The sequence below is a fragment of the Solanum stenotomum genome, chromosome 9 (genome assembly GCF_019186545.1).
Source record: "Solanum stenotomum isolate F172 chromosome 9, ASM1918654v1, whole genome shotgun sequence".
NCBI classification, from domain to species: Eukaryota; Viridiplantae; Streptophyta; class Magnoliopsida; order Solanales; family Solanaceae; genus Solanum; species Solanum stenotomum.
The window spans coordinates 393,242-408,777 of record NC_064290.1 but is presented as its reverse complement, the minus strand read 5'-3'; the positions used below and the strand labels follow the sequence as shown (position 1 = coordinate 408,777).

The 15,536-nt window shown below is 27.5% G+C and overlaps 4 protein-coding genes across 4 annotated transcripts in view; 2 read left to right on the top strand and 2 right to left on the bottom strand.

Annotated features, from left to right (window-relative positions):
* LOC125875615 (ABC transporter G family member 9-like) overlaps positions 1-15,536 on the top strand; it is a 188,696-nt gene that overhangs the window by 91,927 nt on the left and 81,233 nt on the right. The gene's annotated exons all lie outside the window — the stretch shown is intronic.
* LOC125876068 (TIR-only protein-like) lies at positions 118-1,288 on the top strand. The gene is made up of 2 exons (XM_049557181.1): positions 118-620; positions 1,180-1,288. Exons 1-2 carry the CDS (start codon positions 181-183, stop codon positions 1,286-1,288), a joined length of 549 nt encoding a protein of 182 aa, XP_049413138.1. The 5' UTR covers positions 118-180.
* Positions 1,907-13,877, bottom strand: LOC125875641 (beta-glucosidase 18-like). The gene is made up of 12 exons (XM_049556641.1): positions 13,716-13,877; positions 5,669-5,735; positions 5,464-5,522; positions 5,280-5,355; positions 4,884-4,958; positions 4,682-4,769; positions 4,075-4,327; positions 3,884-3,999; positions 2,958-3,243; positions 2,399-2,501; positions 2,207-2,315; positions 1,907-2,110 (listed from the first exon to the last, which is right to left on the bottom strand). The coding sequence occupies exons 1-12, from the start codon at positions 13,875-13,877 to the stop codon at positions 1,921-1,923; spliced, it is 1,584 nt and encodes a 527-aa protein (XP_049412598.1). The 3' UTR covers positions 1,907-1,920.
* Positions 9,054-12,397, bottom strand: LOC125875624 (beta-glucosidase 18-like). The gene is made up of 8 exons (XM_049556620.1): positions 12,335-12,397; positions 12,131-12,218; positions 11,182-11,434; positions 10,991-11,106; positions 10,187-10,472; positions 9,641-9,743; positions 9,442-9,547; positions 9,054-9,330 (listed from the first exon to the last, which is right to left on the bottom strand). The coding sequence occupies exons 1-8, from the start codon at positions 12,390-12,392 to the stop codon at positions 9,141-9,143; spliced, it is 1,200 nt and encodes a 399-aa protein (XP_049412577.1). The 5' UTR covers positions 12,393-12,397; the 3' UTR covers positions 9,054-9,140.

Here is a 15,536-nt window from a genome sequence, read left to right as displayed (position 1 = left end):
ACAACCCATTTGTAGAAATACAGCCACCTATATAAATACCACAAGGAAACACAAATTTAGCAAAACAACATTCCAATATTCAAAAAAAAAAAATCGAAAAAAATGCAACGTTCATCACTAGTTTCCAACTTATTACAACGCCAATTAGTCCATCAAAGGCAAAGGATTAGCAAAAACCAAATGATTAACAAAGTGATTAGATCACAATTACCATGTGAAGTTTTCATTAATCACAGAGGTAATGACACAAAGAGAACAATAGCTTCATTATTATATGATCATTTGACACGTTTAAGGATTAATTCGTTTTTAGACAACAAAAACATGAAGCCAGGTGACAAATTATTTGAGAAAATTGATAGTGCAATTGATGAATGCAAAATTGGTGTTGCTGTTTTTTCACCACGTTATTGTGATTCATATTTTTGTTTACATGAATTGGCTCTATTTGTCGAATCAAAAAAGAAATTGATTCCTATTTTTTGCGATGTGAAACCTTCTGAGCTTCGTGTTGGTAAGAGTAATAATATTCAACTTGGACCAAAAGAAATCGAGAGGTTTAATTTGGCACTTGATGAGGCTAAACACACTGTTGGACTTGATTTCGACTCAAATAAAGGGTACGTATCATCTTTAATATATTATAGCAGGTTACTTACCTTAGATTTTAGATTGTTTGATTTTACTTATTATTGAGTTACCTTTAAAATGAACCTAGCTAAGTACAAACTATGAAAATTTAGATATATGTATAAAATTTTGTATTAAATGATACATTGTTTATTTCCAATTACATGCATCAAATTCAACAATATGGCTTGTAAAATGTTTTGTTGTTTTTAAGTTGACAATATAAATAATACACGCATAAAGTTATGCAGAAATCCCTTTATATTATTTTATACATTGAACTATAGAAGGTGAAATAAGAATATATAATTAGTAAATCTTTTGAATTATACATTGTATACTGATATTATGTAATATGTCAAACTATATACTCAATAAAAATATTTTCTATATAACTTGTCTTTGAACCAAACAACCCTTCAATGTATATAAGTTAAAGTACTCATTCTTAATTATCTTGCTTGTGGATTTATCGACTTAATTAATTACAAAGTGTAAATTAACTATAGTTACTTTCGTTAATTTTCGACAATTTAATGTTGTTTGTAGGAACTGGTCTGATGTGGTGACAAAAGCAGCTGATGTTGTCATTGAGAGTTTGATTGAAATTGAAGAAGCTCAGATAATCCGAAATCCCATGAAATTAATTATTCCATAACCATACACTAATATCAATTTTATTTTTATTTTTTAAAATGGAAAGCTAATTAACATGAAATTATTGTTTTGAATAAGTTATCAGTTTTTGTATGGTTTTACTAAAATATTTTAGTGAACTATTCATGTTGTTCTTTGTAGTATATAATTAACAAGCAGATTTTTTTTTATTGTTGCATGTCCAAAGTTCATCCAATAAAATTTATTCAATGTTTTCTTAATTTATTTATGTCCTTTAACTTCTTCTGTTTTTCAAATTGTTGTAGCATGTTCAACATTTTTCTTATGTTTAAGGAGAAAAATTGGATTCATACCGAACACACCCTAAAGTTTGCTAAGTTGTAAGTAGATTATGAAAATCAAATCTCGAATTAGTTATTTTTTAGTAAAATCCACAAATAGAAAGTAATTTATTTTTTTTTGCGTATGTTATTTAAGAGATGCATGTATAAACAATTATTTTTGTAAATATAACTTAATACATTACATACGTATTTTCTAAATACTATATACAGTTATTCATTCAAAATTTAATATTAACATGCGCAATTCTTCAAAAATTAAATGTAAAATAATTATAAATAAACCGAAACTTTAACACATATTGCCAAAAAATAAAATTAAACTCCTTAATTATATTGATTTCTTTGCTTGTATATTATTGGTGAGAAAATCCTGATACCAATGGGCCGATAGTTTTGGGCTTCGATCCAACGTAAGTGGATCAACATAATAAAGCCCAAATTTAATTGTGTAACCAAAAGTCCATTCAAGATTATCCGTTAAACTCCATATGAAATAACCTCGCACATCAGCACCATTCCTGTTCCATCATAAATTCATAATTATATGAATCATGGTCGTTGCAAATTCACTTTCGTTATAAATAGACTTATATATAAATCTCCGATAGAAATACCTGATTGATCGAGCCAAAGTTGTTAGGTATGCTTTGTGAAATTTAATTCGATTAATGTCTTTGTCCAAGTCATATCCTCCTTTTTTATTATTATCATTTGAACCATACCCTGAATATAAAAATTTTATTACATACTTTTAATCCATGATAATGTGTGAAAAATTCTTCAAGTTTAAGGAGATTAATGTTTACCATTTTCAGTCACAAATATAGGCATGTTATTGTATCTCTTCTTAAGAAAAGCAATAATCTCCTCCATGCCTTGTGGAACCACATATAATCCAGGCATTCCCATCTGAAAAAGAAAAAAAAAACAATTTAATTTATTACTATCATATATCACCATATTATAAATAAAAAGATAATTCAGTACATCAATATTCCACATATATAAGTTACACATGATTCAAAAAAGAATCGCACCAAAAAAGTTTTATATATAGATAGTCTACGTCCATGCACATGACACAACTCCCAAGCATTAATGATTGATTATATAACAAAGTCGAGCCCACCAAATAACCACAAGAAGGAAGTAATGCCTAAATTACCCTAGAGCTAGATATTGAAAGGGGGTTCATCTGTTGTCAAAATATATAGTTTGATTATTAATTTATTATAATGATGGAAATGATATGGTATCAAATCAAAATACACTTCTCATCATCTCATCAAAAAAGGGAATATTACGATTTCAAGACCCATAAGTCACATGAAGATAACATTATTGTTAATATGAATAATATCTTACCGGATCTCCTATGAAATCACCGTCTTTATTCTGTCCAGAAGTGAGCAAAAACCCTAAGATTGCGCGATTTTCACCATGGCTACACATAGGATTATTGTCACGCGTGCACGTACAATTTGAATGAAGACAATCCTTGACAAACAACGTTGAATAATGATTAATTCCTATAAAATCCATGCTGTTTTTTATAAGTATTGTTTCTTCATAGTTAAATCTTGGTAATTTCCTCCCATGATAATGTCGCATTTCTATTGGATAATCTCCATGTACTAGAGGATCAAGAAGCCTGTTCATTTAAAATTATCATATTATTAGGAATAACGATAAAATTAGCTCATAAAACATCATCCGTCTAGTTTATCCAAGTTTAATAGGTCATTAACTCGTTTAATTTAGTAATTCAATCCATTTTGACCCCTCCAATTCAATTCATTTAAAAGTCTGATATTAAAGTACTTATACGAATCATAGGAATACAAACACTTTGTAAGAGATAGACACTTTGTACAAGACTACAACGAGCTATTTTTAGCTCATTTCAATTTAAGTAATTTTTGACCTGTTCTTTTATTTACTTAGCTCATATGAACCTGTCTAAATTCAATCCAACACACCTATTTTTGACGCTCTTAATTATTATTATTATTATTATTATTATTATTATATGTAATTGATTTTATGTTTAGAAAAAATATTTTATTACATGAATATATCATTTCTATACACATTTTTACCACTCAATTATTACTAATTAATGTATATATTATCTTAATTTTGCATAATGTAAGTTTTTTTTAAAAAAAAATGTAAATATCATGATATATGTCTTCTATACACATATTTTTACCACTTAATTATTACTAATTAATGTATATATTATCTTAATTTGGTATAGTGTAAGTATATTTGGTGTAATACATACGTACCAAGCCACATGAAACGTCAAAGCTCTAGTTGCAGCTTTCTTGTCAACTTCATCATCCGTCATTGGCTTATACATGTACGCGCTAGCAACCATTCCTATCATTCCACGTTGTTCCACCTACTCGATCGTTAATTATATATTATATCATTCTCTTTTAAACAGAATAAAATGAAAGTAGACGCGGATACTTACCTGAAATTGGTCACGATAAATTTTGACAGCCTTGGCATGGGCCAAAATTGAGTTGTGGACAACAAGTAAAGGCTCAATATCTGAATTACCATAAAAACATTTTCCAAATGGAGGAGAACAATGGACTGGTGGAATTAGTCCCTTCATATAGGCTAGTTCTGAAAAATAATTGGGCTCATTTATAGTAGCCCAATACTTCACTCTATTCCCAAAATTCTTAAAACATGTTGATGCAAAGTGCACAAATTCTTCCCTACAAAAACTCAAAATTATATCTAACGTCAGTTGAATTCACTGTTTACTTTCTTAACCAATATAAGTAGATATCTATTGATTGTATACATGGTAATACATATGTGATACATAGAGGTGGAGTTAGGATTAGGAGTTTGGGAGTCATTAATTCCATAGTACTATTGAGCAGTCAATCAATTTTGTTGGGGTTCGCAAGTTAATATACATATATATCTATTTAATTTTCCAGTACAAATATGGAATCTACGGAAAAGTTACTGGGTTCGTCTGAACCACAAACCCCCACGTAGCTCCGCCTCTGATGATACATATATTATATTCTTGCTGACTATTTTTAATAAATAAAACTTACTGCATGAAAGAACTAAGCCATGCCCCATATCTTTCTTCAAGTTCTTGAGGATAGTCATTGTGATGAATTGTCACAAATGGTGTTATTCCTGCCATATACTTTAATAACCTACTAATATTACTTTATAGTAATCTTGATTTTGATCAACTCTATATAAGATTAAATAATGTGTTATGTATATTATTAATATATAAAAATTCACCTTTGAGTAAGAGATTATCAATGATATTATTGTAAAACTTTATTCCAGCAGGATTCATGGGTCCGGAGCTCCCATCTGTTTAGAAAATATGCACAATTTAAGAATATATTATGATTTCGAGGGTCATCCATTACAAAAAGACCTTCTTTTGTGTGGATATCAGAAAGTACCGTATGATGATTCAGAGAAATATTGTATGGTTTATGAATCCAATTGAAATGACTTAAGAATATTTTTGTTAGTCCTCGGATCAGCTCCCATATTATGTCATTCATATCTTATTTTAAATTATTCTTACCTCTCGAGCTAACTTTTCGATCCATTAGACTCAAGCTCACTTTCTTAATTAATACAAACAATAAGTTATAATGAAGAAAGAAAGAAAAAGAAACATACTAGGTAGAACTCTACTCCAAGAAATGGAAAATCGATAGGCATTTACTCCAAGAGACTCCATTATGTCAATGTCTTCCTGCCCATAACAATTAATTAATTATTTAAAACAAATTAATTAAAAGACAATATGATGTATGTTTTAATTAAATTTATATATATCTGACATAATTAATTTTATTATTACCAGGTAACGATGATAATGATCATTAGCTATATCTCCATTTCCTCCATTTTTTATGCTACCTAAACCAAAAATAAAATAAAAATAAAATTGATGCATTAGTATTAGATTATAAAAAAGGGATATATTAGAGAACTTTTTTTTTTAATTGGGTACATATATTAGAGATCTTTATACAAATTAACTGAAAAGAATGTTAGAAAGATACCATTTGTATGAGAATAAACATCCCAATTGCTAAGACTTTTTCCATCTTCAATATATCCTCCTTCAATCTAACACAAATTAAATGTTCATCATATGCATAACGAAGATCAATAATCGTCAGATTTCTCTATAACAATCACGTTTCATGTGGAATCATTTCAATCTTTTTTCTTAACAATAACGTTTCGCTAAAGTACCCAAAAATATCTGAATAGACGATATTAATTGTTATACAAAAATTTGACTGTATATACAAAACAAGAGAAACATACTAGAATATTTAAGAACGGATAATTTCTATCACCAAACAACAAAAATTAAAGGTGAAAGATATATGAAGTACTTGATATGCAGAAGTTGAAGTTCCAAATAGAAAACCATCTGGAAATTCTGATTTCTTCACTTCTTCTTCCAAGCAATTTTCTCCAAATTGGCAATTAATGATACTATTTGAATAAACATGTTGCAATATTAGGAGGTGAAAAATAAAATAGGAGAACTTCATTTTTTTTTGTCATAATTTAAGATAGAGCCTAAGTTGTATTTATAGGATTAGTAATAAAATGATTAATTACTAGTAATAATTGAAAGGAATATTGAATTATTGGAGGTTTATATCTTAATTATTTTGACATATTTCTGAATAAAATATATTCACGGCTGAGTTGTACACTTTATATATAGAAAATATTTTATTAATAAAAAGGATTTACAAGTTTAATGCACCTTTGTCCTAACATTATAATGAAAAGCCACGAAAATCACATAATAGACCATACCCTTTATTACTTTCCTTATTAGTTGCTATTTGTTTTTTGGTATCATTTTCTTTGTCACCTGCTATGACTTGCTATATTTGAATAGAAGGTTTTTTAAAAATAGTCTTTCTACTACTACGAGATAGTGACAAAATTTGTGTGCACTTTATCCTTTCTCAGACTCGACTTGTAGAATTTTATTAAACGTGTTATTATTGTTATCGTATAATCCTTTATTACTTCTTTATTTGTTGTTATATATTCTTCAAATCGTTTTATTTTTCATACCTATTATAATTTGCTATAATCCAACCAAAAATCTTTTAGAAATTGTCTTTTTGTCCTTTATTGAGTATGTTATTTATACCCTTTATTACTTTATTTTCTTTTATGTTAACTTGTTTAATTAGGCTTGAAAATTGAAAAAAAGAAAGTAAAATTGATGAAATTTTTAGTTTTAAACAAGTGATGATAATTTTCGTGACACTGAAATTATGCATGAACGATAAGATAAAAAGTTTACGGTTACTTCTTGAAAAGTTTAAAAATATAAGTGTCACCTCAAGGAGAATATTAACGTGTAAAACATCTTTGTTACTTCAAAATATAAAATTCACCTCCTCACTTCAAAAGATAAAACACGTTATTCTCGTGTTTTAATCTTTTAATCTCTCAACATATCACATTAAGTTTAGATAAGAATTAGGGGGACACTAATGGTTGACCCAGCTGGTAAGTTAAATTAAAAATCTTAAAAGTTGCCATCAAGAGACAAGATTCATTAATTAGAAGATTTTATAGCCTGGATTTTCTCCAACTAACAAATTAATTTAGTTATTAGTTGTATTTAACTTCAATTTTTAAGACGATAAATAGTTCAAAAGTGAAACTAATAATTTGTACTGAGTTTAAAGTTGTTTTCAATATTTCTTTATCATTAATTTATTATCATATTAATTATTAGTATTATATTGTCAACTTGACATGGTGGATGATATGTTATTTTCACTATGAAACTTGGGTTGTTGAACAGAGGCCAATCACATCGAAATGCATGGTTCAAAATCCTCCAGCTTTTCATATTTTTGGAGAATTTCCAGCTATTAAGAAGACGAAAAGCAAGTTCTAATAGTTATTAATTCATCTACCAATATTAAGATTAGTAAAACTTGCCTTGTTATGTTGGCATAATTTGAGAGCAAATTGTAAAGTTCTGCCTAATTAGTAAAAAATGTCTTCATTCATAAGTTATTAAGTTATGATGTTAATGCATAAAATATTTTTAGCAAGCATACCTTTAGAACAAATTGTTCACAAATTTGTTGTATTAGCAAAACTTTTGTATTGAATTGGCAAAAAATTAGAAATACACCGTACTATAAAAGATCTCTGTAATTATACTTACACTTCACACCTCAAAATTAATAACAATTTTTTTTTTCGTATTTTAGTATTTAATTATAATTGTTCATGTAGTGTAATAAAGCTTATAATGTCATTATTTAAACATAATCTCAATAATGATCATGGCTAATGTGGTGGTACCACAAAGTGATATGAAAGCAACAACATGTACACTTGACAGAAATAACCTGATATTAATGCTTCTACTTTCCCATGTGCCAAACCTGACAAATCTCATCAAGTCTAGATTTGATCAATATTCATAGGGTCCATCACGTGTTTTCCTAATGAGATAATTCGATAGAAATATGTGGGAAAATCATATTTTATAATATAATTTTTTTTACTGATTTATAATAGAAAAAGTTTAAGTTTTTAATAGTGAGCTAGTAAGAAATAAAAAGTGAGAACTGAGATATATACATACTTGATATATAGGCAATGAAAATTGTGTAAATTTTATACACGACATATATTATAGTACTATTTTCAAGCTATAACAGTAAATTTAGACTTTCAAGCTATATCATTAAAAATTTCAGGTTATAACAAGTTTTAAAAAAAAGAAATGTTTTTATTAATTGGAAAAAACTTAAAAAATAAAAAAAAAGATAAACGGAATTTTTAAAAAAAAATCGAATTAGAAATAATAAAGTAAAAAACTGAAATTGTGGGTTGTGATTTAATTTGAATTTATTGTAGATAATTAATGATTAGCATGAAATAAGGGATCCAAACTAATTAAGAATATTCAGTTTCCTTAATTCACTCTAATTTGTTAAAATTAATTCAAAAATTTGATTTTAAAAATCAATTTCCATTTATTTAATAAATGATTAATCTATTTATGGTTTTTTATTATTAATTAATAATATGTAATTAATAAGGAAAAAATGAAAAAAAAACCGAATAGGGGTGCCAATTAAATTTGAATTAATTTAATATAATTATTAATTAGCATGAATTAAGGAATCTCAAACTAATTAAGAATATTTAGTTTCCTTAATTCACTCTAATTTGTTAAAATTAATTCAAAAATTCGAATTAATTTTTTTTTTAGTAAAATCCACAAATAGAAAGTAATTTATTTTTTTTGCGTATGTTATTTAAGAGATGCATGTATAAACAATTATTTTTGTAAATATAACTTAAATACATTACAGACGTATTTTCTAAATACCATATATATTTATTCATTCAAAATTTAATATTAACATGCACAATTCTTCAAAAATTAAATGTAAAATAATTCTAAATAAACCGAAAATTTAACATATATTGCCAAAATATAAAAATAAAAAATTAAACTCCTTATATTGATTTCTTTGCTTGTATATTATTGGTGAGAAAATTGTGATACCAATGGGCCGAAAGTTTTGGGCTTCGATCCAACGTAAGTGGATCAACATAATAAAGCCCAAATTTTATTGTGTAACCAAAATTCCATTCAAGATTATCCATTAAGCTCCATATGAAATAACCACGCACATCAGCACCATTCCTGTTCCATCATAAATTCATAATTACATGAATCGTGGTCGTTGCAAATTCATTTTCGCTATAAATAGACTTATATATAAATCTCCTAACTAATATTTATCGATAGAAATACCTTATTGATCGAACCAAAGATGTCAGGTATGCTTTGTGAAATTTAATTCGATTAATGTCTTTGTCCAAGTCATATCCCCCTTCTTGATTATCATTTGAACCATACCCTGAATATAAAAATTTTATTACATACTTTTAATTACGTAAATATCCATGATAATGTGTGAAAAATTCTACAATTTAAGGAGATTAACATTTACCATTTTCAGTCACAAATATAGGCATGTTATTGTATCTCTTCTTAATATAATCAATAATATCCTCCATGCCTTGTGGAACCACATACAATCCAGGCATTCCCATCTGGAAAAAAAAAACAATTTAATTTATTACTATCATATATCACCATATTATAAATAAAAAGATAGTAATTCGGTACATCAATATTCCACATATATAAGTTACACGTGATTCAAAAAAGAATCGCACCAAAAAATGTGTTATATAGATAGTCTATGTTCATGCACATGTACACAATTCACAAGCATTAGATTGATTATATATAATAAAGTCGAGCCCACCAAGGGTTCATCTGTTTCAAAAATTACACTGTATATATAAAGTTAAAATTATATAGCAGACATAATTACTCTTATTCAAGTTTGATTATTGTAATGATGGAAATGATTTTGGTATCAAATCAAAATACACTTCTCATCATCTCATCAAAAAAGGGAATATCACGATTCAACGATCCTATAAATCATACGAAGACAACAATATTGTTAATATGAATAATATCTTACCGGATCTCCTATGAATTCACCATCTTTATTCTGTCCAGAAGTGAGCAAAAATCCTAAGATTGCATGATTTTCACCATGGCTACACGTAGGATTATTTTCATGCATGCACGTACAATTTGAATGAAGACAATCCTTGACAAACAACGTTGAATAATGATTAATTCCTATAAAATCCATGCTGTTTTTTATAAGTAATTTTTCTTCATAGCTAAATCTTGGTAATTTCCTCCCATGATATTGTCGCATTTCTATTGGATAATCTCCATGTACTAGAGGATCAAGAAGCCTGTTCATTTAAAAAATATCGTATTATTATTAGGACGACAAAATCAGCTCATAAAAATATTATTTGCCTAGTTTATCCAAGTTTGGTAGGTCATTAACCCGTTCAATTCATTTTAAGAGTTTGATATGTTATTTATATATAGTCATAAAAAAGTACTTAAACGAATCATAGGAATACAAACAAAGAAATTAAAACATCGTAAGAGTTAAACGGATGAACCACGTTTAGTTCATTTTAATTTAAGTAATTTTTGATCCGTTCATTTATTTACTCAGTTCATATTGATCTTTCTAAATTCAATCCAATACATCTATTGACACCTTAATTATTACATGTAATGTAGTTGATGTTTAGCAAAAATATTTTATCTACATTCAGTGTTTGCATCAAATCAAGTAATGCATGATAAATATTTTCTATACACATTTTACCACTTATTTATTAGTGTATATATTAGCTTACTTTTGGTATAATGTAAGTTTTTTTTTATGTGAATATTTGGTGTAATACATACGTACCAAGCCACATGAAACGTCAAAGCTCTAGTTGCAGCTTTCTTGTCAACTTCATCATCTGTCATTGGCTTATACATATACGCGCTTGCAACCATTCCTATCATTCCACGTTGTTCCACCTACTCGATCGTTAATTATATATTATATCATTCTTTTTTAAACAGAATAAAATGAAAGTAGACGCGGATACTTACCTGAAATTGGTCACGATAAATTTTGACAGCCTTGGCGTGGGCCAAAATTGAGTTGTGGACAACAAGTAAAGGTTCAATATCTGAATTACCACAAGAACATTTTCCAAAAGGGGGAGAACAATGGACTGGTGGAAATATTCCCTTCATATAAGCTAGTTCTGAAAATAAATTGGGCTCATTTATAGTAGCCCAATACTTCACTCTATTCCCAAAATTCTTAAAACATGTTGATGCAAAGTGCACAAATTCTTCCCTACAAAAACTCAAAATTATATCTAACGTCAGTTGAATTCACTGTTTACTTTCTTAACCAGTATAAGTAGATATATATTGATTGTATACACGGTTATACATATGTGATACATAGAGACAGAGTTAGGATTAGGAGTTTCGGGGTCATTAATTCCATAGTACCATTGAACAGTCAATCAATTTTGTTGGGTTCCCAAGTTAATATACATATATATTTATTTAAGGGAGAAAGGACAAATATACTCCCGAACTATCGTAAATGGTATGCAAATATCCCCCGTCATACTCTTGGGACATTGATGCCCCTGCCGTCTAAAAACAAGAACACATATGTCCTTCACTCTAACGGAAGACTAAATAGGGACACGTGGCACAATCTTATCCGTCGATCGAATATTTAATAAATGTTGGATTTGTGGATAAGATTATGACACGTGTATGTCCGTTAGTACAAAGGATCTATATGCTCTAATTTTTAGACGGCAGGGGCACCAATGTCCCAAAAGTATGACGAAGGGTATTTGCATACCATTTACGGTAGTTCGGGGGTATATTTATCCTTTTCCCCCTTTGTTTAATTTTTCAGTACAAATATAGAATCTATGGACTCCACCTAATTCTGCCTCTAGTGATACATATATTATATTATTGCTGACTATTTTTAATTTAAGCGTTTGAGTGAATAAATAAAACTTACTGCATGAAAGGACTAAGCCATGCCCCATATCTTTCTTCAAGTTCTTGAGGATAGTCATTGTGATGAATTGTCACAAATGGTGTTATTCCTGCCATATATATTTTAATAACCTACTAATATTACTTTATAGTAATCTTGATTTTGATCAACTCTATATAAGATTAAATAATGTGTTATGTATATTATTAATATATAAAAATTCACCTTTGAGTAAGAGATTATCAATGATATTATTGTAAAACTTTATTCCAGCAGGATTCATGGGTCTGGAGCTCCCATCTGTTTAGAAAATATGCACAATTTATGAATATATTATGATTTCGAGGGTCATTCATTACAGAAAGACTTTCTTTTGTGTGGATATATGAAAGTACCCTATGATGATCCAGTCTAGAGATATATTGTATGGTTTATGAGTCCAATTGAAATGACTTAAGATTATTTTTGTTAGTCCTCAAATCAGCTCCCATATTATGTCATTCATATCTTATTTTAAATTATTCTTACCTCTCGAGCTAACTTTTCGATCCATTAGACTCAAGCTTACTTTCTTAATTAATACTCCCTCCGTCCACCATTAATTGTCATACTTTCCATTTTTAGAGTCAAACTTTAAAAATTTTGACTAACATTTTAGGATATATTTAATCATCATATTGATATATAAAAAATTGCAATATATAGTACTTTTTGTATAGTTTTTGAATATCTAAATTTTTTGTTTAAAAAATTGAATTAATGTAATCTAATTTAACTTTGAAAATAAGTCAAATTGACTTTCGAAAAACGCAACATGACAAATAAAAGTGAACGGAGAGAGTACAAACAATAAGTTATAATGAAGAAAGAAAGAAAAAGAAACTTACTAGGTAGAACTCTACTCCAAGAAATGGAAAATCGATAGGCATTTACTCCAAGAGACTCCATTATGTCAATTTCTTCCTGCCCATAACAATTAATTAATTATTTAAAACAAATTAATTAAAAGACAATATGATGTATGTTTTAATTAAATTTATATATATATGACATAATTAATTTTATTATTACCAGGTAACGATGATAATGATCATCAGCTATATCTCCATTTCCTCCATTTTTTATGCTACCTAAACCAAAAATAAAATAAAAATAGATGCATTATTATTAGATTATACAAAAGGGATATATTAGAGAACTTTTTTTTAATTGGGTACATATATTAGAGATCTTTATACAAATTAACTGAAAAGAATGTTAGAAAGATACCATTTGTATGAGAATAAACATCCCAATTGCTAAGACTTTTTCCATCTTCAATATATCCTCCTTCAATCTAACACAAATTAAATGTTCATCATGTGCATTTTCAACGAAGATCGATGGTTGTCAGATCTAGTCAATCATGTTTCATGTGAAATCATTTCAATCTTTCATATTCTTAACAATAACGTACACCCCAAAAATATCTGAACAGACGATATTAATTGTTATACAAAGATTTGACTGTATATACAAGACAAGAGAAACATACTAGAATTTTTTAATGACGGATAATTTCTATAACCAAACAACAAAAATTAAAAGTGAAAGATGTATGAAGTACTTGATATGCAGAAGTTGAAGTTCCAAATAGAAAACCATCTGGAAATTCTGATTTCTTCACTTCTTCTTCCAAGCAATTTTCTCCTAATTGGCAATTAATGATACTATTTGAATAAACATGTTGCAATATTAAGAGGTGAAAAATAAAATAGGAGAACTTCATTTTTTTTTTGTCATAATTTAAGATAGAGCCTAAGTTGTATTTATAGGATTAGTAATAAAATGATTAATTAATTACTAGTAATAATTGAAAGGAAAATTGAATTATTTGAGGTTTATATTTTAATTATTTTGACATATTTCTGAATAAAATATATCCACAGCTGAGTTGTACACTTTATATATAGAAAATATTTTATTAATAAAAAGGATTTACAAGTTTAATTCACCCTTTATTACTTTCTATGTGTTTTTCGGTATCGTTTTCTTTGTCATGTGCTATGACTTGTTATATTTGAATCGAAGGTTTTTTAAATATAGTTTTTCTACTTTTATGAGATAGTGACAAAGTTTGTGTGCACTTTATCCTTTCTCAAACTCGACTTGTAGAATTTTATTAAATATGTTATTATTGTTATTGTTGTTGTATAATCCGTTATTACTTCTTTATTAGTTGTTATATATTCTTCAAATCGTTTTATTTTTCATACCTATTATAATTTGCTATAATCCAACCAAAAAACTTTTAGAAATTGTCTTTTTGTCCTTTATTGAGTATGTTATTTATAACCTTTATTACTTTATTTTCTTTTATGTTAACTTGTTTAATTAGGCTTGAAAATTGAAAAAAAAGAAGAAGTAAAATTGATGAAATTTTTAGCTTAAAACAAGTGATGACAATTTTCGTGACACTGAAATTAAGCATGAATGATATGATAAAAAGTTTAAAAGTTAGATTATTTTAAATATAAAAAATAACATTTTTTTTCTTGAAAAGTTCAAAAATATAAGTGTCACCTCAAGGAGAATATTAACGTGTAAAACACCTTTGTTACTTTAAAATATAAAATTCACCTCCTCACTTCAAAAGATAAAACACGTTAATCTCGTATTTTAATCTTTTAATCTCTCAATATATCACATTAAGTTTAGATAAGAACAAAATTCAAAGAAAAAAAAAGTAATTAGGGGGACACTAATGGTTGACCCAGCTGGTAAGTTAAATTAAAAATCTTAAAAGTTGCCATCAAGAGACAAGAATCATTAATTAGAAGATTTTATAGCCTGGATTTTCTCCAACTAACAAATTAATTAGTATATTTTCTATAAAATTAAAGTAAACGATAATTTAGTTATTAGTTTCTCTTTCAAAATAAAAATTGAAAGGAAAAAACTACTCCCTCTCAAATGATCTAGTGTTGAAAATTGTTTTCTCAAATTATTTTCTTTATCTAAAATTATCTGTTGTGATTTTTAAAAATAATTATCTTAAATTATTTATCAGTTTAGAAGTTTAGGATAATAGTAATTATTCTTGGATGGAGTACTAATTAATTATCAAAATCCTTCCTAATCAATATATTTGTTAAGAGGATGTGTAAAAAAAAATACGATAGACAATTTGAGATGGGAAGTACTAGGCTACTAGCCTCTATTATAGTTCTAGCCCACCACATTAAAATTGATTTATAAACGTCTCTTTCAATGACATTTAATTGATCTACTTCTTCAATAATTCTTAGATTAAAATAACACGATTCAATATTTTTTCTTAACGTATCAATTCAGAACAAACCAAAATGTTTGAAATGGAGGACATAATATATAAAAATCAGTAAAACATAGGTAGGGGACGGATATAATCTCATTAACCATGATGAAC

Excerpts from the sequence above, each read along its gene's own strand:
- LOC125875641 (XM_049556641.1), bottom strand. The coding sequence starts at position 13,877 with ATGAAGTTCTCCTATTTTATTTTTCACCTCTTAATATTGCAACATGTT. Across the intron at positions 5,736-13,715 it reads CTTCAACTTCTGCATATCAA|ATTGAAGGAGGATATATTGA; the intron begins GTACTTCATACA and ends AATTTGTGTTAG. Across the intron at positions 4,000-4,074 it reads TTTATCGTGACCAATTTCAG|GTGGAACAACGTGGAATGAT; the intron begins GTAAGTATCCGC and ends ACGATCGAGTAG.
- LOC125875624 (XM_049556620.1), bottom strand. The coding sequence starts at position 12,392 with ATGAATCCTGCTGGAATAAAGTTTTACAATAATATCATTGATAATCTC. Across the intron at positions 12,219-12,334 it reads TGATAATCTCTTACTCAAAG|GAATAACACCATTTGTGACA; the intron begins GTGAATTTTTAT and ends TATATATGGCAG. Across the intron at positions 10,473-10,990 it reads TTGACGTTTCATGTGGCTTG|GCTTCTTGATCCTCTAGTAC; the intron begins GTACGTATGTAT and ends TTAAATGAACAG.
- LOC125876068 (XM_049557181.1), top strand. The coding sequence starts at position 181 with ATGATTAACAAAGTGATTAGATCACAATTACCATGTGAAGTTTTCATT. Across the intron at positions 621-1,179 it reads GATTTCGACTCAAATAAAGG|GAACTGGTCTGATGTGGTGA; the intron begins GTACGTATCATC and ends TGTTGTTTGTAG.